A 27,189-nucleotide genomic window follows, 5' to 3' on the forward strand; every position below is an offset into this window, starting at 1 on the left:
GCCACAGTTCTTCCTAAAGGATTGGGAAAATAGCCCATAGGGCCTCACTACCCCTTTCATTTTGCTCCTTCTCTTTTGCCATCTGTGTGTGTGTGTGTGTGTGTGTGTGTGTGTGTGTGTGTGTCTGTCCCCTGTGTTCACCAACGTGGCCCAGGGGACTGGGTCATCACTGCCCCTCCCATTCCCTCTCCTGCCCCTGGGACTGGTTCTTCCTGACCTAAAGTGCGTTTGTCAGACAAGGGGCACTTAGCAGACCTGGCTGTCCCTTTGACATCCACTATCCAGCAGAGGAGGCTCATTATGGGGTGCCCCAAACCTCCCCCTGCCCCTCCCTCCAACCTCCCCAAGGAAAGGAGACTGGACATCTGAAGAGGACTTGACAGTAACTCCTAGACAAAGAGCCGAGGTGTAGTTAAAGGCGTCGTGAAGGTAGTGGGAGGGGCAAGTACTGCGAGTCCAGAAGCTTGGCGATTGTGCGCGTTGGTTCCTTGGGCCCGATGGCTCAACGGTAAATTCTTCACTCCGTCATCGCATTGGCAGATTTCAAGGAGATAACTGCGTGAATGTGCTTTGTAAGCCGTAAAGCTCTGCTAGTTACCCCAGGGCCAGCCCGAGCTTGGGGGTGGGGGCGGTTTTAGGAGACTTGCCTGTCCCCTTCGCCCCCACCGAGAGGCCATGTGAAGCCTTTACTGGTGTCCTTGTCGCTCCGCCGCGTGGGTAGGGCCCACGGAGTCCGGGAACGGAGCGCGGGGCCCGAACACGCGGGAGGCCAGGGTCCCAGGCCCGTCATCCTCGCGGGGTTGGGAGGGGACACATCCCTCGGCCCCGCGGCGCCAGGAGCCCGCGACGCCCGCAGCTCCAGCAAAGAGGACTCGGCGAGCTACACCGTTTTTTAGCGCCCGGGGCTAGGCGCCAGTCGCAGCCGCTCGGCGCGGGATCAGACGCGCCCGCGGTCCGGGAGCGCGACCGGGGAAAGTTAGTAACCGCTTTGCAAAGACTCGCAGCGCAGGCCCAACCCCAACCCGAGCGGGTGCTGCCACCTGCCGGCCGGAGGGGAGGCCGCCCGCTCCGGCGCGGGACTGGGCTCCCTGTGGCCCGGCTCCCGCTGTTTTGGGGCTCCGGAGCTCCAGGAGCCACCAAACCGTGAAGTCGTGCCCCTGGGAAAGTAGATCTCATTCTTCACCTTTTGTCTCTTTTTAAAAAGTGAGCTTTTTTTTTTTTAATGTTTTTATTTATTTTTGATACAGAGAGAGACAGAGCATGAGAGGGGAGGGGCAGAGAGAGAAGGAGACACAGAACCGGAAGCAGGCTCCAGGCTCTGAGCTAGCTGTCAGCACAGAGCCTGACGCGGGGCTCGAACCCACGAACGTGAGATCTGACCTGAGCTGAAGTCAGAGGCTCAACTGACTGAGCCACCCAGGTGCCCCGGTGGGCCTTGAACTCCGACCCAGGCTCTTGCTCTACCGACTGAGCCAGATAGGCGCCCCCAGTAGGCCTTGTAAGGCTGTCTTGGGCCACAAAGCCTGGGAAAGGGGAGCGGAGACGAGGGAAAAGGGAGGTGGGGCAGGACCAGGGCACAGGAGGACTGGCTGGCGTTTTCTGCACACCTTCCAGTCTGGCCATCCTCTGACATTTTTGTGTCAGATTCAGCACGGGAGCAAATAATTCTTTGGAACGTTACAATTTGCGAAGGGTTTTCACTGTCCTCCATTTATTAAATCCTTTGATGGAAGCATTATGATGCTAACTTGAGAGAAGAAACTCCAGTTGGGAGGTCACATTAAGGAGGCGAAGGGAGTCCTGGGTGGCTCAGTGGGTTAAGCAGGGACTCTTGATATCAGTTCAAGTCATGAGCTTATGGTTCATTCGATTGAGCCCATCGTTGGGCTCTGCTGCTGACAGCAGGGAGCCTGCTTCCTATTCTTTCTCTCTGCCCCCTCTCCTGTTTGTGCGCGCGCTCTCTCTCAAAAAAAATTTTTAATTAAATTCAAAAAATAAATAAATAAATGGAGGCAGAGCCCAGATGCAGTCCCCAGGCTGAGAAATCCCAGGGGTGCAGCCGGCAGAGGTCTGGTGCCTAGCTCTGTGACCTGAATCAGACCCCTCACTGCTCCGGAGCAGAAATCAGAGTGATCAACTCCGTTCCCCACAGGGTGTTACATGTCCAGCACACCGTCCAGAACATCACAGGCATTCATGAGGAGTCATTTTCTCAACGACTGGGGTGACAGGGCACTGTAAGGCGTCCATGCCTTTTCTCCTTTTCCTCCTCTTGCCAGGTCTCAAGGGACTGGGTCCTATCCTGCCCTGCCTCTGCCCTGCCCCGCTCCCTCACAGACAGGCATTTCCTTGCTGAATCTTTCTTTGCCCCTTGGGGGTGTACGGTGACTTAATGAGCTGGCCTCCCAGGTATAAGCAGCTCTGGGAAAGGGGGCATTAAATATGGGCACCACAGCATTTGCATTTGTCACACTCATTTGTGGCCTTAATAGGCTGCTGGCCGTGGGATCAGCACCTCAGCAGGTCTGCCAGTTCCGGCAAGAGAAAGGGGAGGTCTGCACTGGTCTAATTGGCCAGGGAAGGAAGATGAAGCAAGTGAGTGGGGATGCGGTCCCAGCACCACCACCCTCCTCCCATAAGGCACAGCTGGGGTCCCCCTGGAGCCCCACGAGAAGTCAGAGGGCTACCAGAGAGGCGGAGAGGTGAGGGACCCAGGCCTCAGTGTGGGAAGAGACCAAGTGTAACCCCAAATGGCATCAGCCGAGTCTGGGAACCTCAGTCAGTACACGGTGCTAGAGGAAAAATGGCGGTGCAGGCCACTTCAGATCAACTCACTTTATTAAGCATCCATAGCAATTCAGCTTCACGCTGGAAACACAGATGAACGAGATGCAGTCCCTACCCTCTAACGGCTTACAGTCTAGTAGGAGAGACCAGCCAGCTTTTGGTGGATTATGATTCTGTGGATTAAAGTAAAACACAGCAGGGGGAGAGAGGGAGGCTCTCCCAAAGCACCTGACCCAGCCTGGGCCTTCATATGGTGCTTGAACTGGGGGTTATCCCGCTGCAGAGAAACAAAAGGTATTCTAGGTGAGGGAGCAGCACAGAGAGGGCACAGAGGCAAGAACCAGCCTGGTGTGTGAGGACTACCAAGAGTTCAGGGTGAGGGGGACATGGAGTAGGAGGCAGATGCGTGGCAGGTGGTGAGCCGGTGGGGGCATGCTGGAGAAATGCCCAGGTGGGGCAGTGGGTCAGCCTATGAGGGGCTCAGCATTACCCACAAGGGAGTCCTCACTGTGTCCTGGCCAAGGGCTTCGACCTCGGGAGAATCCTGAAGGTGGCAGCTGTTGGTCCAGAATTATTTCCCTGGTCCTCGGAGCAGGTTTTGGTCCTGATGGGGCATGTGCTTGCAGAGATTTCAGGCTCCAGGGAACCCCCCACTTCAACAGTGCCGATAGCCCCAGAGAGAGTGCTTCTCACCTGCACCCCCAAGAAATGTACACGGTTTCCCACCGTTGCTTACATGCCCCATCATGAATACCATTCGGTAGGCGGTGCGGAGGGAGGGGCCCAAGGAAGGTGAGGAGGAGAACCTACTGACATTGGGCTGTTTCTCTGTCTCAGACGGGGATGCTCTCCAAAGGGCCGGCTGGTGTAGCCTCAGCCCTGATTCAGAGGGCGTGTGTGTTGATGGGCTCCAGAGGAAACAGGATGCCTTTGTTACCTGCTTCAGCCTCAGAGGGGATCAAGGCCTGGGGAGCGCCCAGCTAGGGGGAGGGCAGGAGGTAGCGGGTGAGCAGGTAGAGGAGGCCAGCGATGCCCGCTAGACCCGTCAGGACCCCCAGCCTCAGTGGCAGGTACTCGAAGGAGCGCTCCAGCTCGCCATGCAGGAGGATGACCTGGCGTTTGGTGAGGCTCCACTCCCCCGAGTTGTCTAGGACGTGGTGGGCCATGCGGACCTTGTCCTTCAGGGGCAGCTGGGCCTTGATCCGGGCCTCCGCGTCCTCGCGGCTCAGGCCATTCCGCCGCATCAGCCGAGCCAGCTGTGTGTCCTGGTCACTAAGGACAGGGCGGGAGGGCTTCTCAGGCACTGTGGGCCACAGCCTCCCTCCCGCCGGCGGGTGACGGGCGGGGAGCCCTTTCCCTTGAACCTCTTTTGGGTCCCCGGACAGGGAGGGGGTCTGCCCCCGCCTCACCCCACTCTGTGAGGACCCAGGTAGCATGATGGGCTGCCTGTTTCCAGGAGGGGGAAGGGCTGTGGCAGCTGTTCTCTGCCATCTGGGGTGTCGCTGCCTCACCATGAGGCCTGAGATTTCCCAGTTATGAGATGGGAAGATCCGGTCATCTGGTATCAGCCACATCCTGGATCCCTGGGTGGGTGACCTTTACTGAAAGGCCTGTGCCCGCCAGCCAATCGCTTCCTCTAGTTCCCCTGGGGCTTGGGCCTGCTGTATCAAAAATAGCTTCCTGAGCCCCCGCAAACACCCTTCTCATTGCCTCACCACCCCTACCCCTTCACATTTCCAGCGGAGGGTGGTGGCTGCTGTGCGCGATGGCACTGACGGAGCAGGACAGGCAAGCCCCAAGGTGGTTCCGCTTAGAGCAAGGACTTGAGAGCTGGATCTGGTCCTTGGGATAGCACTAGGCACCCAGGTTAACCCAACCACCCCCAGTCTCCTGGCTCCAAAAGAAATTCAAATAAAAAAAAATGATAATGAAAAAAAGGGGCCCCTGGCTGGCTCAGTCAGTAGAGCATGCAACTCTTGATCTTGAGGTTTTAAGTTCGAGCCCCACATGGGTATACAGATTACTTAAAATCAAATAAAATCTTAAGCAAACAAAAACAAACCAAAGGTTTGTCTTTTGCCCCCTCTGATCTTACTACCTAGGTCCTTCCTCAGGAAACTCCGTCTTGCCTTTGGCTACATAGGAACCCGTGGGCTGCCCTCTGGGGTCATCTCGAACCCCTCTCTAGCTCTATGGCTACCAGAGCCCCTCAGTGGGAACAAGGGGGTGTGGGCTGCAGCAGCTGTTACCTGCCACTGGGGTCTCTCTGCTTTGCAACTAGGCCTGAGTTCTCCTAGTTGGAAGATGAGAGAATTGAACACTATGGTTTGGTCTCCACTTAAGTGTGGCCTGGACCAGAGGCCCTCCTGGGATGTGTCTTCCACGGACAGACACAACCTGAACACTAGTCAATTCCAATGCCACTCAGAACAGAGTGCTCCAGAAAACCATTTCGGGCTGGCCAATAAGACCTGTAGAAAGATGGCATCTAAACTGACCTTAAAAAATAAATAGGAAGGGCGCCTGGATGGCTCAGTCAGTTGAGCATCCGACATAGGCTCAGGTCATGATCTCACGGTTCGTGGGTTCAAGCCCTGTGTTGGGCTCTGTATTGACAGCTAGCTCAGAGCCTGAAGCCTGCTTCAGATTCTGTGTCTCCCTCTCTCTCTGACCCTCCCGTGCTCGTGCTGTCTCTGTCTCTCAAAAATAAATAAAAAACATTTTTAAAGAATAGGAAAAATAAGTAAATAAACAAACAAACAAATAAATAAAATAGGACTTCTGATTTCCTTTGTTACGGGGACAGGGTCCTGTCAGGGTCGTGGGGCCAATCCCCGCCTGGCTAAGGACAAGGACTGGATCTTAGTCACGGACGCTGCAAATCTGGGCTGGGAAAGTCTGGGTGAGAGCATGGAGGGGGCTCAGGGCCACCTGTGAGTGCACAGTCTTCAGAAGGCGTGGCCTGGATCAGAGGGCTTCCTGAAATGGGAAGGCAGAGCTCCCTGACAGACACAGCCCCATACGGTTAGTTTAAGGATGGATGCTATTTGCAGTAATTGGATTTTTACCCAAACACTTACTCCGCAATTGGCAAATTCCTCAAAAATGGGAATAATCACGCTTCAGTATAATCACACTTTGGTAAATACCCCATATTATTTGAAAGGCACCAGGGATAGTCTGATAGTTAAAGGAATCCATCTTCAGTTTTGTGAGGTGTAGATCTCTTTCATGAAAAGCATGATATCGCTCATTCACATGTCTCTGGCATCTTTCAAGGGTCTGAAAGTGGAGTGTGAACAGCACCCAGGATTCCAGCAAAGGTTCCCCTGGCTGATGAATGGGCCTGGGAGATCTGTAGAACAGGCTGGATCAGGGGCGCCTGGCTCGGTCGATTAGGTATCTGACTCTTGATTTCGGCTCAGGTCATGATCTCAGTTTACGAGTTCGAGCCTCACATCAGGCTCTGTGCTGGCGGTGTAAAGCCTGCTTGGGATTCTCTCCCATCTCTCTCTCTCTCTGCCTCTACCCCACTTGCTCCCTCTTTCAAAATAAATAAATAAACTTAAAAAAAAAACCAGGCTAAATCTATGGAACCCAATGTACCTGCCAAGAGCCATGGCTCTCTCTGCTCTTAGCGAACAGACCAAGCTGGAAGGAAAGTCCAGCAAGAGAAAGGTGGCTGGGCAGGAGTGGGGTCTTCTGGTGATTGCAGATACGACAGGTGTCCTCACCTGCACTGGAAGATTCCCTCCACCCTTTTCTGATCCCTGGTGCAAGGTTCCAATTGTACTAAGACCCTGAGGCAAAGTCTTCATAGAGAGTACTTGGCATCAGTTGATAGTCTTTCACAAACAGGGACTGAAAAACCCAGAGAGGTTGCAGGTTTACAGGGGAGACGTGGGCCAGCAGGGGAGCTATGAGGGTAGCTGAGTCTCTGCACTGGGCGTTAAGTGGCAGCCTTGGTGGGACGCTGCGGGGGAGGGCAGGGTGAGGCATGAGCACTCCGGGCCCCACCTCCTGTGTGCTAGCAGCCTCCCACGCACCAGTCTCTGGAGAGCCACCCTGTGCCCAAAATACCCACAGAACCAAGTGCCCACCTCTGTGTCTGCTGTACTCGTGGGTGGCATCCAGGAAGCTTCTGGGAGGCAGACGCCCTGCCTCATCTACTCTCTCACCCCACTGGGACTGTGACTCATTTTCTCTGACAGTTTGATCTGGCTCTGTTTGCCAAACCTAGATTCTGGTTTGCTTCATGTCCTGAGGGATGCTGGGAACAAAGCTCCTTCCTTAGCTGGACTCTGACAGTTCCCTCCCGGCAACCATCCATTCATAGGTGTTACAATGGGTGTGACCCTGGACACCCCCTTGAGAAACTTCCCCCTCAATTTTTCTCTTCTGTAACTCAGAAGTATCAGCTCCTGCTAAAAGGTAAATTGAATGAAGTAATAAATGTGGGAGCTGTCTAGAAAATTGAGAAATGCTAGAGGGAGCCAATGACTATAGGGGGCATTGGGGCTGAAGTGCCCCCTATAGCCAGTAGGGGGAGCCCTTCCCAAGCAACTAGAGAAGCCTGGGGGCCTTCACGTCTCACCCTACCTGGGGCATATCTGGTCAGGCACAGAAGTCGTTCCTGTAGGCTCTGGACACAACTGCCCAAACCCTCGGCGCCTCCTGGTTGCCCAGTGGAGTACGGCAAAGCCATGCGGGCCACCTCCCAGGGCCCACCTTCCAGCCTGGCTCAGGCCTGGCCCTGCCCCGCACTCACCAGTACACCACCACTGTGTGCTTCATGTACTTGAGCAGCTTCCTGGTCTCAAACAACAGGGGGATATCCAGAATCACATAGCGGTATCCTGGGGAGAAGCCAGGAAACCCACAGTTCAATTTTGCAAACACTATGTGTTAGGCCCAGGAGCAGAGGTGAAGCTGTCGGCCCCCACCACAGAGAGCTCCCTAGCAAAGGAGAGACCTTGCAAGGGTAAGCATAACCCGAACACTAGCCCGTTCCGATGCCATTTGTAACAGAATACTGCGCAGTCACTCCTGACCAGGTGAGCAGGGAGGACCTTGAGGAAGGGACGGTGTTTGTACCAGCCCCGAAAAGCAGGTGGGACTTCTGAACATGAGTGTTCGGAGGTGAGGGCTCCAGGGATGGAGAACAGCGAAGCACAGGGAGCAAGGCTTTGCACAATGGGCAGCAGAAGCTGGTGAGGTGGTTGGGGCGAGCCCAGAGGATTGAGTTCACCTTGACCTTGAACCTAAAGAGTTGTTATTTGTGAGCAAGGAAATGACACAGCCGGAGTTGGAGGAGACTGGGGAGTTTCCAGGAGGAGCCTGGCCCTTTCTGCCTACTTCACCCATCTTTGCTAAAAAACAAACAAACAAAAAACCCCACAAAATAAAAGTGGGGCTCCCTGCTGAAGAGGAGCCTTGCATGGGTCTCTCTACCAGCTCTTCGTGAGAGGCTCACACGTGGGTGGCAGCCGTAGCCCCAAAAGGAAAGAGGCTGCTTCTTGGCGCAAGAGGCAGCCTTCAGCCAGGGATGGCAGAGACTGGTCTGAAGCTGGTGGGTGGTTATGACTAATAAAATAGAACTTGCTCCAGTGAGAGAAACGGCACTGGCTGGCCCTCCCAGTACAAGCCAAGGCCAGTCAAGACCCACAGTGAGAGGGCGTGTGCCCGGGCTGCCCACGCAGCAACACCATGGGCTGCACACTCCCCGTTCCCTTCGGGTCAGTGTCCCCTGGGTATGTGCAAGAAGCTGGCAGGGATCCAGGAGCAGCGTGAGAGAGGGATGGGCGCTGCCCCTGCCCACAGATGCCTGCCTGTCCGGGATGGCCTCCCACCGCAAACACCTCTAACCACAGAGCCGGACACATGTCACGCCAGTTCCAGGGGGTGGGGGGTCGTGGGGAAACTGGTGCTCCGGGTGATGCAGGGAACAGGGGTGATGGCCCAGGCTTCTGACTTTCCTGTTCCCCAGGATCTGCTGCTCAGGAAGGCCAAGGAAAACCTTCAGCTGAATGAGAGGGTTAGGAGAGTGTGCTCCGATGAGGCGCCTGGGTTTGCAGCCCCCCATCCCCCACTTTCCCAGGTGACTTTGGGCTCCTTCACAAATCTCATCTGTGAGTAAAGGCTATGTCCCTCACAGGAAGGTGGTAAAGACCACATGAGCGAAGGCGGGTAAGCCACTCAGCGCCTCCTCGCCCAGACATTCCCCAAGTGTTTCATTAATGATGGTTCATATTACCACCATCCCCTGGAAGAAGGGGGGCCATTCAGTGCCCCCGTTCCCCTCCCAGCTCAGAACAGGAGCCAAGACCAGACCCTCTCTGGGCCTCTTATCTCCCTTTCCCGCTCCGCCCCACCCTCGCTCTCCCTCCACTGTCCTTTCTCCTCGGCCCCTCTCGGGAGCTCACGGCCAGCATTTCGGTTCACCGGCAAAGGGCTATTCAGCTGTCACATCCCTCCTGCTGGATAAGCTCTGCAAACTATCTTGACTCTATTGAGACATCCGTCTGCCTACACAGAGACCTCCCCAACAGCTGGTGATCTTATCTGACGTTTGATTACACCAACTCTGACAGTTGTATTTGTTATACTCATCAGGGAAAACTGGGACTGTGGAAGCCACAGCTGTCGTCCCCATTTTTCACCTTATCGAGCTGAAAAGAGCTTTCTGGCTTTTATTTAAGTGGTGGTGGTTGGGGAGAGGGGAGGCTGGGTGGATGACACAGCAGGGGAACTCTGGAGCGGGTGACATTATCCGATGCTTAATTTCAGAAGGGGAGAGCTGCCGCGGCCTCAAAGCCCTGCAGATGTACTTGCGACTGGCCGGGGAGCAAATGCAAAAGGGCAGGATTGAAAGACAGAAGGCTTCGCTCCTGGGTGAGGGACAAGAGGGGTCCTGGTGCAGACACAAGGGGCAGGACAAAGGCAGAAGGAGTCCAGGGACTCTCCTTGAGGGAGGAGGAGGGGAGGGAGGCCTGTGGCAAGGTGCTGAGATGCAGAACAAGCTGGTCCGGCAGAGAGAATGCCTGGTGCCCACCCCTGCCCGGGCCAGGGTAGAGGAAAAGGAGTAGGGAAGGTCAACATTGTGGATGTCTGTCATCTCTTCCCTTCTGAAGGGAGGTACAGGCCAGAGGAAGTTGGAAGCTCTCCCCACCCTACATGAGAACTTGATGCACGAGAAAAAAAAATAATAAGGCGTTTTGCCAAGATCATAGTGCAAAAGCCAGGAGAAAACCTAGAAGGCTGCCCCATACCCTCCAAAAAGTAAAGTCTCTGCATCGTGATTGATGGTAGGGAGATAAACAGCCAGGCCTTCCACTCTGACGCCTGGGCTGGTGGCCACATCTGCCAAAGGCCAGTGGGCAGATCTGCAGGGTTCCTCGGCCAGCTTTCCCGCCTGATCTCAAGCCACTGCTCTCTGCTGGTGACTGACCCCATCCTGCATGATATCAGGTCACCCCTGTCCAATGCCGGCCTGGAGAACAGCACTGGAACCGTGGCTATAGCTTGGGCAAGGCTGATAACCTCCACAAGAAGGTTCTTGCCAACTGAGCACAGACTCTGGCTTTTCAAAACTCTCCTTTCTTTCAGTCCTGGCACATGTCAGGCTAACTCTCTCCACTGAGCCCAGCCCCAGAGGATTATCCTCTGCTTAGAATCCCCAACCCTGCACCTGCCCTGGCCATCCGGGACCCTCCCCAGTGTCCAGTCTACAAGTTTACTTTCCCAGGAAGCTCAACCTGCACCAAATCTGACTTTGACCATGGTTTATACCGTGTAGTGAGTGACAGTCGCTGATGTGAACTGGGTTCCCCTAACAGCTTCTCGAGGTTGACATTATTAGCTTCACTATGGAGAGGACGGGCTGGCTCACTCGACAAAGTCACACAGTTAGATGCTGTGAGGCCAGGACTTAAACCCCGGTCTCCAGACTCTGTTATTCGTCAGCTGGTATGACTCCCATCCCTGCCAGAGGGGATCGAGGCTCAAAAGCCTCAAGTGTCTCTTCTCATTCAATTGTCAACCTCTTTAAATGCTGAGGGACATGTGCACTTTTCCTCGGGGATTGGCACGGGGCTCTGTGTGGGGGGTGCAAAGGAACAGTGTGAACTTGGCAGCCAAGACAGCCAGCGCCTCTCTCCCTGGCCAGCCTTTCTGCAGAGGAGGGGGGCCGTGGCCCTGGCCCTGGAAGGAGAGGGCTTGGCAGCACCTGTCCCAGGCCCTGGGTCTTACCTCGGAGGAAGTACTTGAAGGTCTCCTTCATCATTTCCTTGCGGATCTCGGGGTGGGTGATGGTGTTGAGTAGACGGCGCCGGGCGGGCTCATTGAAGATCAGGTCCCCCAGGACCTTGCGATTGATGTTACCATTCTCCAGCAAGACTTCTGTGCCAAAGGCCTCCACGATACGCCGGTGGGCAGGGTATCCTGGCTGGACGACTGTGGCATGAGAAGGGGGGGTGGGTCACTCTCCAGGGCCTCCAGGCCAGCCAGAGACCCCCAAATGACTAGGGGCAAAATGATGGGGGAACCCAGGGGTGCCTCTGGAGCGTAAACAAAATGAGAGGAGGGAAAGCGGTTAAGGAAGAGAGCAGAGTGCACAGAACCCCTCAGGGTGGTCACAGGGTGAGATGAAGGAGAGAGGAGAGGAAACGGGGTGGGGAGAGGGGAATCGTGGGGTAGGGAGCAGGAAATCAGACCAGGCCTGACAGAAAAGGCTGTCCCCTCCTCTGAGGCCTTGAAAGGACTTATAATAAAGTGAGATGGGGCGCCTGGGTGGCTCAGTTGGTTCAGCGTCTGACTTCAGCTTAGGTCACGATCTCACAGATCTTGAGTTCGAGCCCTGTGTCGGGATCTGTGCTGGGAGCTCAGAGCCTGGAGCCTGCTTCGGATTCTGTGTCTTCCTCACTCTCTGCCCCTCCCCCACTCTCTCTCTTGCTCTCTTTCAAAAATAAACATTTAAAAATGTGTTTTTTTAATTAATAAATAAATAAAAAGGTGGGAGACAAAGATGAGACAAGATGGCAGAAAGGGACCCAGGGGAGCTGCTGGGCACACAGTCCCACCACCTTCCAACTCACCGTGCCGGGCGATCGCGTCCACGTCCACCACCGCACAGCCCAGCTGCTGGAACACGTGGATCACCGAGCTCTTGCCTGAGGCGATGCCCCCTGTCAAGCCCACCAGAAACATCTTCCCAGGAAAGAGGAGGCCAGCGAGAATGCAGAGCCAGGAGGTGGGGAATTACCCGAGCAGGGCACGCTTGGCCGGCTGGGATGGCCCAACCCAGGAACGCCAGAACGGCCTGTCCTGTCTGTGGACGACAACAGGGCATGATAAGTGTCACGCCCGCACGACCCAGGGAGAGGGAGGCACAAGAAGGGAAGGGAGACGCAGCCTGCCCACGCAGAGGGTGGCCTTCTTAGCGTGGGGGACTCTGGGTCCATCCAAAGATGGAAAACATGTTCAGGACAGAACTCCAGTAGTCTTTAGAAAACACTCATAAACTATGCGAACCAACACAGTATAAATTCAGCAATCAAAACGCTGAGTAGGCAGAACAGGGCCAGGTGCTGCGACGCAGTGTGTTTTCTGGAGGCGGCGGGATCCCGCTGCAGGCGCCCTTCCCACAGCAAGGGCACACCTGTCCCTCCGCGGTGAACCCAAGGCACCTTCCAGATGCCCATAGAGCTGCCCCCTCGCTGGCCTCCACTTTATGGTCTGGGACACTGAGGCTCACAGGGAGGAATGTCCTCCCTCCCCACACCTGCCCCCCCACCACCCCACACCAGCACTAAGACTTGCTGGGTGGCTAGTCTCGACTGAGAAGATTCCTCCCTCTTCAACCAAGAAGTAGCCCAGACCGGGAACTCAGTGAAAGCAATGGCTCAGTGGCCATTAGGCCTGAGATGTAGAGGGTCTGGATCTTGCCCAGGAGGAATGTGAGGGAAGGATGACAGACTGTGGGAGGGAACTCTGAGCTCGGTGTTGGAATTTGCGGCTCTCTCAGACGGAGCAGCTGCAGCACAGCAGAGCTGAGGCGCACAGGCCTCTTCAGGTCTGGTTCCTCCTTACAATGCTCTGCAACTGTGTCTCTCGGAATCTGTTTTCTTATCCATAAAATGGGGGGTGAGGGGGAACGGAACCTATCTCATAAGGCTGTTTGAAGACTGAATGAAAACATGGATACAAAGCCATTTACACAGTAAGTGTCCCGTTAAGGCGGTGAGGATGGAGATGTAGGATGGAAGGCAGGCGCTTAGTCACACTGAACGGCACAGAGACTAAAAAGACATTCATGAATTTAACGGCCCCATTCTTGCAGCCTCAGACTATCTCACAAAAGGCTTTTTCAAAATAAAGGTTTATATATTTTTGAGATTGAGAGAGAGAGAGAGAGAGAGAGAGAGCGTGAGGGCATTAGCTGGGAAGGGGCAGAGAGAGAGGGAGACAGAAGATCTGAGGAGGGTTCTGTGCTGATAGGAGACAGCCCAATGCAGGGCTTGAACTCAGAAACCTCGAGATCATGACCTGAGTCAAAGTCAGATGCTTACTCTATTGTTCCACCCTGGCACTGCTCACAAAAGACTTTTTTAAAGTCATGTTGCATTTTGGGGAAGTAAACAGGGTCACCATGTCTTGGATTCTGCCCCCAGGCTAGAAGAAATTAAAGTGAAGGCCAGTCTCTCCCACCCCTCCCTCAGCATCAAATCACTTCTCTAGGACCTTGAAATCTGTCATGGGATTTTTTTTTTTTTTTTATAAAACGGCAGATTTACTGTCCTAATTACACTTTGCTTGAGCTTATACCGAAATGAGTTTGCCTCCCCTGAGGACACACCAAGTGACAGGGGGAGACAGCTGCTCAGATGTGGGTGCGGCAGCGGGGGTGGGGGGCGGGAACCAGCCCAGAAGTTTAAATCTGCCCAGGCTTGTTCTCCCAGGGCAGCCAGGGGCGGAGAGAGGAAAATACCCACCAGAGTCGTCATCCAATGGAGAGACCTAACTCAATTATTAAACCATTTACGAAGCAGCCCTCCCCAATCTGGGACTGGAGTCGCCCCCAGGTTGTCTCCCTCTGGCTTACACAAAGAAGATTTAAGGACAGGGTTCAGTTGTCAAAAAAATTTTTTTTTGTTCACTCAGCTGAAGCTTTGAAATGGAAAATCTAGCAACAACAGCATTATAATCCCAGCTCTCTGCTGTTGTCCCTAAAACCATATGCTTGCTTCTCCTCTGCAGAAGGCCAGTCTGAAAGGATGGGAGTGGTACTTGAAGACAGGTGGTGGCTGAAGTAAAGCACAAGGGCCAATGACCCACTGGCCCCTGACAGAAAGCAAGCCACTGTCACCTAGTCATCCAACTTTGCTAGAATTGGATGAAGGGGCCCAGAAGAGCATGTGACTTCAACTCTTGCCCGTTCACAGGACCAGGACGCCTCCAGAGACACACTGAATCACAATCTCTAGCAATGGACAGGCGCCCGGGAGGCTCAGGGGTTGGATGTCTGACTCTTGGTTTTGGCTCCAGTCATGGTCTCACGGCTCATTGGGTTCGAGCCCCACATTGGCTGCAGACTGACAGCGACGAGTCTGCTTTGGATTCTCTCTATCCCTCCCTCTCCACTTGTGCATGCATGCACTCTCTCTCTCGCACTCTTTCTCAAATAAACAAACTTAAAAAACAAAGAAAGAAAAAAAAGAATCTGTAGCAATGGAGCCGCCTTGGCAGTTCTGCTGCGTCACAGGCTTGGGATCAACTCTAACTCTTCATTAAGGACCAGAGAGAGGAAGGGACTCACCCAGGGCCAGGGCTACTAATGGACTCCTGAATGGGGTCCATGGGACCCGCCTCTGAATCTAGATTCCTGTCTTAACGTACTCAGGGAATGAAAATTTAATGTATCTTTAGACTTAGACAAAATAAGGCCAGTGAATATGGATATACGCAGATCAATTCAGAGCCAAAGAAAGATGGGGTCTGGATGCCCATACTGATGCTCTCCCTCTGCAGGATCGGCGTGAGGTCTTACAGACCAGAGCACAGATGTAAATTCCGGGCTCGGCTCGGTCCCCGACTCCTGGGGCAACCTAATGAATTTCTTCCCTTCTCTGAGCCTCGGATGACCATCTGTGGAAACAGACCAACAGCTGCTTGGCCTCTGTCAGGAAGGCCAAGAGGGATGGAGGAGCACATGCCCGGGAAGGCCCTGGGTCCCTGGCTGAAAGGGGACCGGCCAAATCACAGCTATTCCCGTCCAATAAGCCCCTCCGAACTCCTTCCTTCACTGAGCGCTGACTGAGCACCTCTGTGCTTTGCAGCTCCACGCCAGAGACTACCAGGTGACAGAAGGAAAACTTAGGTCTTGCTTCTCAGGAACACTGGAGGGAGAGACAATAACAAATGGAACCAGACAGCAAGGACTGAGCACCAACAGGTGAGCCAGGGCAGTCACGTGGTACTCCCCCTGAGCCTGGGTGCTGCCTGCGCACGCTCCTGTGTATGTGTGTGCCTCCTCCCGCCCGGGGAGGGAGATACAGCAAGCAAGGGCCCACGCTCCCTTCAGGATGAGCTAGGAGGAAAGGAAGGCTGAAGTTTCAACTGCCTCTGAGTCTCACCTGGACCTGACTGGTGGCTCCTCCCCAGGCACTCAAGGACAAGTGACCACTTCTTTAGCCCTCTTCCTGCCCTGGCTCACAAGTCCTCCTCCAGAACCTGTTTATTTCCCTCATTCCACTGCCATTCATATGCAGGCAGCGAGAACCTCACAGCAGCTCCTAAGCCTGGTCCTGATCTGAATCCCCTGTGGAACTTCAGAAAAGGTCCAGAAACCCAGGCTCCCCGCTAGCGGCCAGGCAGCTGGGCACCAGAACCGCTGCTAAAATGGAAAGTCACAGACTGGACGTCGAGAGGCCTGAGTCCCAGCCCCTCTGCACTCTGCCTCAGAGCTGTGTGACTGATGTATGCCTTCCAATCAGCCTGGCCCAGGCTGCAGACCCCACTTCCATAAGTAACAAACAGGCGATTCCCCAAAAGTCTGCCCCTGCCTGAGCCTCAGTATCCACCCCTGTAAGCAAGGGGCCGATGTCGACAGCGCATCAGCCCCAGGGGAGGCTGTGAGGCACGCTAGGGCTCTCTTCCTCCCTTCTGTGGTTCGGCACTTCCTAGAGCTGTCAAGAGATGCTTGCCTGGGTGACCAACAATTGACAAGACCGCTGACGGCCCGGGAACCCTCCTCCTTAATACCAAAAGCTGTTCCCAGAGCCGGCTTGGCTGGAGGAGGAAGGATGACACCGAGTCATGGTAACAGAGAAAAGCTAATGCCCAGATGAGAGAAATGGAAGGTGGATTCTGGGAAGTAATCCCAGTCCTGCGTTCATGAGCCAAGGTGGGACTCCAGTGCCAGGGGAGCCACGTCCAAGTCCTTTCTTCTCCCTCATTCTCCCTGTCAGGGGAAGGATGGCAGGGTGTAAAGAAAAGGGTAGGGACTTGAGTCACAGAGGTTGGGGGGTCTGCAGCCTGTGAAGTGAGGATCGAATTCTACTGTGCTCTGTAAATGGAGGAGGGGTCCCTTTCATTGAGGTTCCCCAAACCTGCCTTTCATTTTTTAACCTCTTGGGCCCCAACAGCCCAGAGAAGATAAAGAAAAAACATTTAAAGCGGAATAATCTTGGGGCACCTGGCTGGAGTGAAGCATGGGACTGTTAGTCTTAGGGTGGTAGGTTCGAGCCCCACGTTGGGTATAGAGAACACTTAAAATCTTTTTTTAAAAAAGTCTCTCTTGGAATCTTCTCTGGGAGTGTTTCTTAGGGAAAAATGAGAGTGGGCTGCTGTCTGCTCCATGGGCCTCTAGACCAAAACCCCCACGGCGTTGTGCTGCCTGCCTCTGACTCTACTGGGCCCACTCTGTGAACCTAAGTCCCATCACCCTGTGCCCAGACCTCTGCAGTGGCCTCTTGACTTGACCCTCCAGTCCCCTGCCTGGCTTCTCCTGAGGCGGCCAAGGTCATGGCTTAAAGTGGACTTCTGATCACGTCACTTAAAATTTTTTTTAATGTTTCATTTTTGAGAGAGATTGAGCGTGAGCAGGGGAGGGTCAGAGAGAGAGGGAGACACAGAATCTGAAGACAGGCTCCAGGCTCTGAGCCAGCTGTGAGCACAGAGCCTGATGCGGGGTTCGAACCCATGAACCGTGAGATCACGACCTGAGCCAAAGCTGGACGCCCAGCCAACTGAGCCACCCAGGCGCTCCTGATCATGTCACTTAAAACCTTCACTGCCGGGCGCCTGGGTGGCTCAGTCGGTTAAGCGTCTAGCTTTGGCTCAGGTCATGATTTCACGGTTCGTGGGTTCAAGCCCCATGTCGGGCTCTGTGCTGACAGCTAGCTCAGAGCCTGGAGCCTGCTTCTGGTTCTGTGTCTCCTTCTCTCTCTGCCCCTCCCCTTCTCATGCTCTGTCTGTCTCTGTATCAAAAATAAATAAAAACATTTAAAAAAAAAACAAAAACCTTCACTGCCTTCAAGACACCTGGGTGGCTCGGTTAAGCGTCTGACTCTTGATTTGGGCTCAGGTCGTGATCTTACAGTCGTGGGATCGAGTACCATGTTGGGCTCCGAGCTGACAATGCCGAGCCTGCTTGGGATTCTCTCTCTCTCCTTAGCTCTGCCCCTCCCCACCTCATGCTTGCTAGCTCTCTCTCTCTCTCAAAATAAATAAAGAGACTTAAAAAAAAAAAAAAAAAAAACCTTTACTGCCTTCTTCCCTCTCCTCCTAGCCTGCCCACCTTTGACCTCCCTGCCCCCCATCAAGGAACCTGTTGCACGCCTGCCTTCTGCCCCTGCATGCACCGTCTCTTTCCCACCCCACAGCCTCCATGTACAACACTGTTCCCCTGCCACCACGCTCACCTCCTGGTGAACTCCCCTGGGCTTATTCCACATTCATTGAGCCAGTCAAGCATCAGGTGCTGCTCGCCTGCCCCCACCAAGCAAAGTCTACATGGAGGGGCGGTGTAAACAATAAGCTCCCAGTGCGTGTGATGATGTTAGTGGGGGAGCACTCGAGAGTGACGAGGGTCGCTGTCTTCAGTTAGGACCATGGAGGTCTAAGTGAGGACCTGAAAGCAGCCAGAGGACACAGCACAGCTCCACTCAGATCAGCCTTGTCCACACCCTGCCCCGACTCGAACAGGGCCCCCACCTCTGTCTGCACCATTCTTTTCCTTCCCTGTATCCATTGTTTGTGCAACTGTTTTCAATGTGTTAGATAAAATAAGCTACACAATGCCACCAGCCATGTCGTTTGCACCCCTTTGTTGCCAGCACCTAGCAGAGGGTCTGCTGTCTATCCATCATGTACCAGGTGAGTAATACTGGTCAAGTTACTCTACCATTCTTTGACTCAGTTTCTTCATCTGTAAAATGGAGCTCATGGTACCTACGCTGAGCTCCTGTAAAGAGTAGAAGAGGTCATACACATAACGTGCTTAGAACGGTGACAGCACTCACCAATGCTCCCGATTAGTTATGCGAAAGTATACAAAAACTCTTTATAGGATGAACGGCTGGATGACTCCATGACCAGGGAAGGGGAAGAAAAAATGCCCGGGCTTGCATTCTCCTGTCAGTGGCAAGGGGGAGGCGGGAATCAACCTCCCAGCCTGCTCCCTTTCCCATCAGAACATGCTGCTTGAGGCTAGTAAATTCCTCCTGGTAGGAAGAGGGGGTAGGAAATAACCAAAACACCCAATGGGTTAAACAGAATAAGAAACTGATACCTGAATGGACACTCTTTCTTCCCTCCCTTGGGAGAGCTCAGGACTTCAGTTGGAAGCAAGTTCTGTATCTTTGTGTCTCCCAAACAACAGCCACAACCTGCTTGTGCAGGGGCCAGGACCTGGCTCCCTCATTAGCTTGCAGCTGCCTTTCCTCCTCCTCCTGCAGCCTCCCAGGATTTAACACTGGGCATGCCTGCCCTGCCAGGCACTTCTCCTTCGGATCGCTTTCCAAAAGGGATGTATCCATTTTGCTCCAATGATCAATATAATCATTCATGAAAACGAGTCATTCCCCGCCTTGGGACCCAATTATTTTCTTGTGGAACCAGTGGTTGCAAAAATATATTGTTTTCCAGTTAACTAGTAAGTGCTATTTTTATCTATGGTTTCCCCACTCCTAATCTTTCATTATTGGTGAGAGGCTGCTTTTTAAACCTGAGTCCAAGTTCTCGTCCGCTAGGCCTATTAAGTCACTACCTCCTCCAAGCTGCCAATTACCTGGAGGGAGCCACAAGAGAAGGTGTTGGCAGTAAGTCCCCCTCTCCCTTCTCCTCTGCCAACACCAAGGGAAGGGGAGGGAACAGGTCACTCTTCGCGAGCACTCTCCAAGCACAAGCCATCAGTCCAGGGAGCTTCTGTGGATGGGCAGGGAGACTGCACTGGACTGTGTTGGTGCTTATGCAGAAAAAGATCACAGGGAATACCAACTCTCAGGGGCTTCAGAGTCATGGGGGCCTCAGCTGGGGTCTCAGCCCTGTCCCTTAACTAGCTGTGTGGCCTTGGGCAACTTCAGCATTGTGGGCTTATTTCCTTTGGTAAAAAATGTAATTAATGATGACTACTCATGGGTTTTATCAGGATTAAATGAGATGACGTATGTCATGGTCACCTCATCTTCCCCAGTGCATGTGACACATCACAGTCATTGCAGTCTACTCCACCTCCCCAAAGGGGACTGAACCCTTTGGGTTGCTCAGGCCAAAAACTGTGGTGTCCTCCTGGCTCGTCACTCGTCACAATCTTCATCCCACCCACTAGCGCCCCCTGCTGGCCATGCCCATCCAGCCCCTGCGCAACCCAGCTAGACGCGGCCCGACCGTCCATGGGCATCTTGCCCCTGGATTACTGCAGTAGCCTCTGAGCAATTTCCTTGTTGCCACCTTTGCTCCCCAACTGTCGTCTATTCACCATATGGTATCTACTGTGAACCTTTAAAAAATGCAAGTCCAGGGGTGCCTAGGTGGCTCAGTCGGTTGGGCGTCTGGCTTCAGCTCAGATCATGATCTCGCAGTTTGTGAGTTCAAGCCCCACATGAGGTTCTGTGCTGACAGGTAGCTCAGAACCTGGAGTCTGTCTTCAGATTCTGTGTGTGTGTCTCTCTCTGACCCCTCCCCTGCTCATGCTGTCTCTCTCTAAAAAAAAAACAACAAAAAAAGCAAGTCCAGGGGCGCTGGGGGGCTCGGTCAGTTAAGCATCTGACTTTGGCTCAGGTCATGATCCTGTGGTTCGTGAGTTCCAGCCCCTCGTCTGCCTCTGTGCTGACAGCTTGGAGCCTGGAGCTTGCTTTGGATTCTGTGTCTTCCTCCTCTCTGTCCCTCCCCTGCCTATGCTCACTCGCGCACTCTCCCTCTCTCAAATAAACATTAAAAAAATCTTTAATGCAAGTCCAATAATTTTACCCCTCTGCTCAAAACCCTCCAATGGTTCCTGTCTCACTTAGAGCACCAGCCAAGTCCTCGCAGGTTCTACAGGGGCCTCATGATGGCCACGGCATCTCTCCTTGCATGTCCTACCACTCTCCCCCTTGATCTCAGCCCTCCTGACACAGTGGCCACCTTGCTGCTCCTTGACTATGTCGAGCACTCTCCCCCCTTGGGCCTTTGGACATATTATTCCTTCCAGATGGAAAGCTCTTCCCCCAGAGAGCTGCACGGCCTACTCCCTCCTCTGCCCGACTGTCACTCTATCAGAGACTGTCCTGAATAGCACCCCCATTTCACTCTCTAGTCTCCTCACTGTTCACTTTTCTTCAAAGCAGTTACCAACTTAGCACCGCCCAATGTATTACATATTTTATTGTTCATTTATTGTAATCTGTCTCTACCCAGAATCCGGGCACTACTGTATCCAAGGTGTTTAAAACAGGGCCTGGCAAGTAGAAGACACTCAAAAAGTATCTGTTGAATGAACACATAAAAACATGCAGAAAAATGTCCAGCTCAGAGGTGAGCAGGAACTCAACATTAACTATTTTAAAATAAGAGCCTATTTGTTTCAGAAAGCCTACTATGGGAATCATAACATTTTTTCCATCTCACTTCCCGCCCCTACATTTCTGGGCTGACAATTTCTCAGGCTCACAGATGAGGAAACTGAGGCAGAGAGTACGTAGGAAGGCACAGTTTCCAGCAGGCAGGAAGTAGAGTGTAAGAGCAGCTGCCCACCATTCGAGCACCATCTGTGCACCAGGGATATCATATCCCTCATCCTGTCTGATCTAGACAAAACAACCCAATGAGGTCAGTTCTTTGCATCTTTCCCATTCTAAAGGGGAAGAAATGGAAGTTACAAGAAGTTAGAAATCTGCCCATGATTGTTCCAGGTGGTCTTCACACTGGGGGCTGAGAACCCCTGGAGCATGCATGGCGATCTCCCAAGGGGCACAAAGACACAGTTTAGGAGGAATAAAATTCCACCTCAATGCCTACTGCCTCTTCCTCTGGAAACAGACCAGCTTTGGAATGTGTCTTCATCTTCTCCCTTCCCAGGTCCTCCCTTCATCCTCCCCCACCTCCTAGGTTTCAGAGAAAGGCACAACTAGCCGCCCATGCCAAATCTCAAGAAGGTGCACTATCCCTACTGTAAGGGGATATCAAGGGGCACTTGGAAACATTAGTATTCACGTGGATATGTGCCTGCCCATAGTGACAATATAATTCCTCCTGCTGTGTCAGGTGGTTTCCAAATCTTTGCCTTCAATGGAGTTAAAGGAGGACCTAAAAGAACTGTCTGCTGGCAGGTCATTAATAATTGATTTCAGTGACAGCTCACTGTGATATTTTGGCCCGGAACTCAGAGGGTGTTCAAATAACTGACTAATATTACCACCACAAAATGCCTTCAAGTCCTGCATGTTTATACGTGAACTGACTTTTCCAGTGCTTATGGCCATGAACAAAAATGTCTGCTCATTCTAGCAAATATACATGGATGCACACATGAACTTCAGAAAGTTCTACTCAGCTTATTAAGAGAAGCATTTCAAACAAAATTCAGGTGTTTGACAATTGATCAAAACCAGTTGTTTACAATGATAAAAACTCAAGTCAAAAGAAATTGTTACTATTATGACAAGACAATTTTTGAAAATGTTTTAATTTTAGTATTTTTTGTTGTTTGTTGCAGAGAAGTAGGAGGACAAACCAAAGGCTTTCAAAATCTATGATAGGAGAAAAAAATTCTGAGGAGGAAATTAGGTGGAAATATAAGTTCAAGGAAGAAAAATAACCATGTACAATTTCAAAGGTTAAACAAAAACTGGTTTGGTTTTTTTTTTCCAGAGGATAAAGGAAATCCAATCACTACAGTATTGAGATTTCATTGCACAGGTTTAAATGGCTGATGTAACAGTTTCATTTTTAAGTGTCAATATTTACAATTAACCAGAAATCATATCCTTTGCAACTACTGAAACTTTCAGAGAAAATTTTTAGTTACCTGAAAATGTGCCAGTGGGTAGTTTCCAAAATAAACCAAAAGTTCATTGCTTGCCTGCTGCCTTCAGTTATCAATCCTAGTCTTTTCTCCTAAGCCAAAGCACCAAGAAAGGATGTGAACCCTTTAAACATATCAACCAGGAGGACAAGTTCAGACCTTGCACAAGACAGAAGAGGATCCGGTGGGAACTTGGGCCCTGCTCAGAGAAAACCACCCCAACCGGCCTACTTTGTTATTTATCAGCCAGAGTTCTAGCATTTTGCCTTTTCCCAAGACCTGGATCTGCACCCAGCCAAATCCATCTGATTTATTTAGATAAAATCAGCCATCACCATCTCCCAACAAAGGAAGAAAGAGAAGGGGGGGAGGGTGAGAAAGGAAAAGGAAGGAAGGAAGAAGCCGAAAACCCATATTCAAGGCTTCTATTTTCTCATCTTTAAAATTAGGACTTAATGGGGTTAAGCATCCGACTTCAGCTCAGGTTATGATCTCACGGTTCGTGGATTCAAGCCCCGCGTCAGGCTCAGAGCCTGGCGCCTGCTTCGGATTCAAGGTCTCTCTCTCTCTCTGTCTGCCCGTCCCCCACTCATGCTCTGTTTCTGTCTCAATAATAAACAACAAAAAAAAGAAGTCATTCATAAAATTAGGACTTAATGTCAAGATTCACTAGGGAGATAATTTCCCCACGACTAAGGGAGAACGAAAACTTCATAAGCTGAATGACAAAGGTGCTGAAGTCCCCACTGGGAACTAGGGGAAGGAAGAAAAGCAGGTGGCCAGGCCACCCTCTTTACAAGTGAATGAGTGGAAATCCACCATGGGACCCAGGCCTGGTGTGGGAGTGACGGGAATCTTGGCTCAAAATTTATACCCAGTCCACCCTCCTGGGGAAGAGGAAAGTGTAGATAATCGCTCACCAAAATAACAGTTACCCAGCAAAGCACCTTCAATCCACCCTACTTGATAAGTATCATTCCCGTCATCCAGATGAGTAAACTGACTGGGAAAGCTACTCGAGTTCACATAACCAGAAGGGACAGAGGCTGGGCTCAAAAACCAAACAGGTCTGACCACAAGCTCTGAAGTGTAGTGACTTTGAACTGAATCTGCGTTCGAAACCACAATTTCTGCCACGACTTCGGTTGTAAACCTTTCTCCGGGTCCACAGCTGCAAATAGCACCCTGCTTAGTAGGGCTGTTGCCAAGGCAACGAGCCGTGGATGCCGAAGCGCTAGATCCAGGGGCTGCTACGTAGTACGTGCTCAACAAACTGTAGTCGAGGTTGGGGCGGGGAAGGCGTGTAAGGTCTTGCCCCATAGCGCAGCACGCCCGGTGCCCCTGGGGAGGTGGTTCTGAGCGCCCAGAGCCAGGCCTGGCGCCGGAACGAGCCCCGGGGATGGACTAGGCTCTCCGAGCCGGAAAGAACAAAGTGGCCCCTAGGGTGCCAATGTCCCAACCACCCGCTCCCCCGGGCGCCGCAGTGCCATCCCACCCCCACCCCGCGCTGCGCTCTACGTACCCGAGGCCTCTGACCCGGCCTGGGCGCCGCCGCTCGCCCAATCTCAGAGGCGCTTACTAGGTGGCTCCGGCGGGCGGGCGGGACCTCGGGAGCGCGCGCACGTGGACCGGACGTCCGGCCCGCAGAAGGGGTGGGCGGGGCAGTAGCACGGCCCGGGATCGCTGGGCAGAGTGGGAGTTCCGGGGTCGCTCCTCCCTCGGAGCCAGAGGCCTCCCAAGCCCAGGAAAATAACCTGCAAAGCCCTAGTTCCAAATTCAGGCCTTGGCCATCACTTACTGGGGTGCCCCTCGCAATGGCTACGGCAGTTAACTGAGCACCTTCAAACTTCAGCCTCCGAAGAGCACTCTATAGGCATTGAATTTTCACAGTACTTGAGGTGGATACTGCCACCGTCCCCATTTCACACAAGAGGAAACTGATTTTTAGAGGTTAATCCATTTGCTTTCTTATAGTATCAGTTGGTTGCAGCGCTCATTCTGTACAAACAAGCCTAACAAGTCACTCTACTAGATGATCGTTACTATGCTGCTTGTTGAAGCATTGGAAATACATAAAAACATCTAACGGTGCCTCACGTATCGTTGGTCCTTAATTACCCTGCTTCCTTTCATTCCCTCTAAACTGTACCTCTACTTTATGCTTCCTTTAAGGTAGGAATCTTGTCTATTTCCACCAATATCCCCAGTGAATAGAACAGTGCCCACCACAGTAGGAATCTGATACATTGAAGGATGAAGTAATTCAACGTTTCTCTCTGACTACTGCAGTCTCTGAAACCTTTCTCCTTAATGTCAACAGCACCGGCTGTCATTACCCAACAAATAGGATTGTATCTCATGATCAACGGGCCCATTTAGTTCAAATACCAATCCAGTGTTTGAATTTCCTCCACATCATCTCTGGGGTCTGTACTTGGTCATGTCCAGTGTCAGGGAACTGTCTTTCAAGATAACTTCATGATGCCTTTGATGTCCAGTCCTGGCAGTAAGAAAGTTTTTCATTAGGTAATACAATATCTCCCCTCATTCTAATTGGTAGGGTCAGGCAGAACAATTCTAATTCTTATTCTATAGGGCCAGATCTAGTGACTCTGTTCCCTTGTTAGAACCAAACAATTGACAGATAGCCTAGCTTTGTGGCTTTCAACTTTTCCCCTACTCCTGACACATCAGAGGGCTACAGAGACTCCCATCAGCAATAATGGCTGCCATGGCAATGACAGGAATAGGACTCTGCTTTCCCTCTTTCAAATTATCAAGCTCTTCCTGGAGCTGTTGTTAGGAAGCCCCTGCCAATGATCTTGCTAGTCTCAGATACTGCCTTATTGTATCTGGGATCTATTGGCGTACAGGCCAGGGGCTGCCCTTCTACATAGGCATCCTTGTGGCCCAATGGGCCAACAGCAGCATCTCTACTCTTCGTCTCGTCTCTGCTGAGATGATCCCACAGGAAAGGTTGAAGGATGCTGCTGGGGCTTCAACCCAGGTACAACCTTGAACCTGAAGCTCCACCTTGGCAGTTTGGAGGTGATGCCATCGACAACTCTTTCTTGTCTCAAGCATATATCCTCCTTTATTCAGGATGGCAAGGCTCAAGCTGCTTATATGGTCTCACTTCCTCCTGAAAATGACCTGTATCTCTGTCACCTCTGTGTCCTTGGCATTAAGCACGATGCATGATCCACTTCAAGTTGTTTGATGAACAATGCTCTGAGTCCAAGAGAGATGACTCCTTTGACTCCTGGGTTTTTGACTCTTGGTTCTTGAAATTAAACTACTTTCCATATGTTTATTTTAAATAAATATTAATATGCAATTAAATTTATACCATACCTTACAAATACCATTAATATTTATTCTTTATTAAACAGCTTTAAAAAAGAACTCCCATAGGTTGTCACCAGCTGGAAAATAAAGTCCAAACTTCTTAGCCTGAAACTTAAGGCCTTCTGTGACCTGGCCCCTGGGCACGTCCTCTGGTCATTATGTCCTAACGTATGTTCTCTCTTGGGAAAAACTCTGGAGGAAAGTAATTTAGTTACTGCACCAGACATCGTGTTAAAACATGAGGTGCAAGTCTGAATTCATACTAAGTAGCAGTGAAACTTTGGACAAATTCTTGAACTTCTTGTTCTCTCCTTGTAAAACCGGAATAACAATTGCCCTGCTCATTGGACAGCATCAAACAAGACCGGTGATGATAAGGATCAAAGGAAACAGTGTGCTGGCACATTCTGTGAGCAATAAAGTGCAGTCCGAAGACAATGGGCCACCGTACTGTGTGTTCCCTGTTCTCTGCCCTTTACTTGTAATGTTTCCACACCTGAAGCTATTATCCTCCCTTCTCGCCACTCATACAGTAAGGAATCCAATAAATATATTTTGAAAGAAAAAATTTTTTATGTTTTTTATTTATTTTTGAGAGACAGCGTGAGCAGGGGAGGGTCAGAGAGAGAGGGAGACACAGAATCTGAAACAGGCTCCAGGCTCTAAGCTAGCTGTCAGCACAGAGCCCGATGCGAGGCTCGAACCCACTAACCGTGAGATCATGACCTGAGCCAAAGCCAGACGCTTAACCGACTGACCACCCAGGCGCCCCTGAAAAAAATGTTAGTGTTTATTTATTTTTGAAGGAGAGAGAGCGTGAGCAGGGGAGGGGGAGAGAGAGAGAGAGAGAGAGAGAGAGAGAGAATCCAAAGCACAAAGCAGGCTCCAGGCTCTGTCAGCACAGAGCCCGATGCAGGGCTTGAACTCATGAACTGTGAGATCATGACCTGCCCCGAAGTCAGACACTTAACTGACTGAGCCACCCCAGTGCCCCAGGAATCCAACAAATATTAATTGAGGGCGTACTCTGTGCTGGCCCAAGGGATATAGAGGTGAGGAAAATGCACATAGTCTCTGCCTTGATGGAACAGTGTCTTGTCGGGGGAAATGGCTGCAAACTGGAGAACCACACAAACAAAAGTAAAACTGCAGCTGTGTTTCCAGCTCAGGGGTGGATCCACCAGCCCCCAGAAATCACGGTGGAGGATCCAGCACTTCAGTTGCTTCCAAGGCCCAGTTCAAAGTCTGCTTTCTCCAGGAAGCCCTTTCTAACAGTGCTACTCCAGAGACCTGTCTGTACCCCCTGCCTCACCCCAAACTTCGGTTAACTTATCTAAGTCATTTAATCATACCCAGTCAGGCCTTGTTATTTTGTTTTCAAATTGCACCTGCTTTTCCCAACCTCACTGTACGCGTCTTCTGGGCAGGGAATGACTGGCACTTTTATGTCCCACAGATTTTAGCCATGGAAGGCTGGACCCATTGTGTTCCAGGCCCATGCGTCAGGGGCTGTCCATAGGAAGGAAGGGTACCCTTCCTAAGAGTGAGCTCCA

At 52.0% G+C, this 27,189-nt stretch overlaps 1 protein-coding gene across 2 annotated transcripts in view; it reads right to left on the reverse strand.

Moving 5' to 3' along the window:
* Positions 1-2,820: 2,820 nt before the first annotated feature.
* Positions 2,821-27,189, reverse strand: part of DCAKD (dephospho-CoA kinase domain containing) — a 29,613-nt gene continuing 5,244 nt past the window's right edge. Inside the window, exons 1-5 of one of the 2 annotated variants that reach the window (XM_029928955.1) lie at positions 23,811-23,900; positions 11,880-12,112; positions 11,035-11,238; positions 7,556-7,643; positions 2,821-4,059 (exon numbers count right to left, since the gene is read on the reverse strand). In XM_029928955.1, coding sequence (XP_029784815.1) covers positions 3,768-4,059; positions 7,556-7,643; positions 11,035-11,238; positions 11,880-11,991 — 696 coding nt within the window. In that variant the 5' untranslated portion in view covers positions 11,992-12,112; positions 23,811-23,900 and the 3' untranslated portion in view covers positions 2,821-3,767. Of the gene's footprint in view, positions 4,060-7,555; positions 7,644-11,034; positions 11,239-11,879; positions 12,113-23,810; positions 23,901-27,189 lie in introns of those variants that run through there. The other variant, XM_029928956.1, reaches the window with a different exon arrangement.

The sequence above is a fragment of the Suricata suricatta genome, chromosome 17 (genome assembly GCF_006229205.1).
Source record: "Suricata suricatta isolate VVHF042 chromosome 17, meerkat_22Aug2017_6uvM2_HiC, whole genome shotgun sequence".
NCBI classification, from domain to species: Eukaryota; Metazoa; Chordata; class Mammalia; order Carnivora; family Herpestidae; genus Suricata; species Suricata suricatta.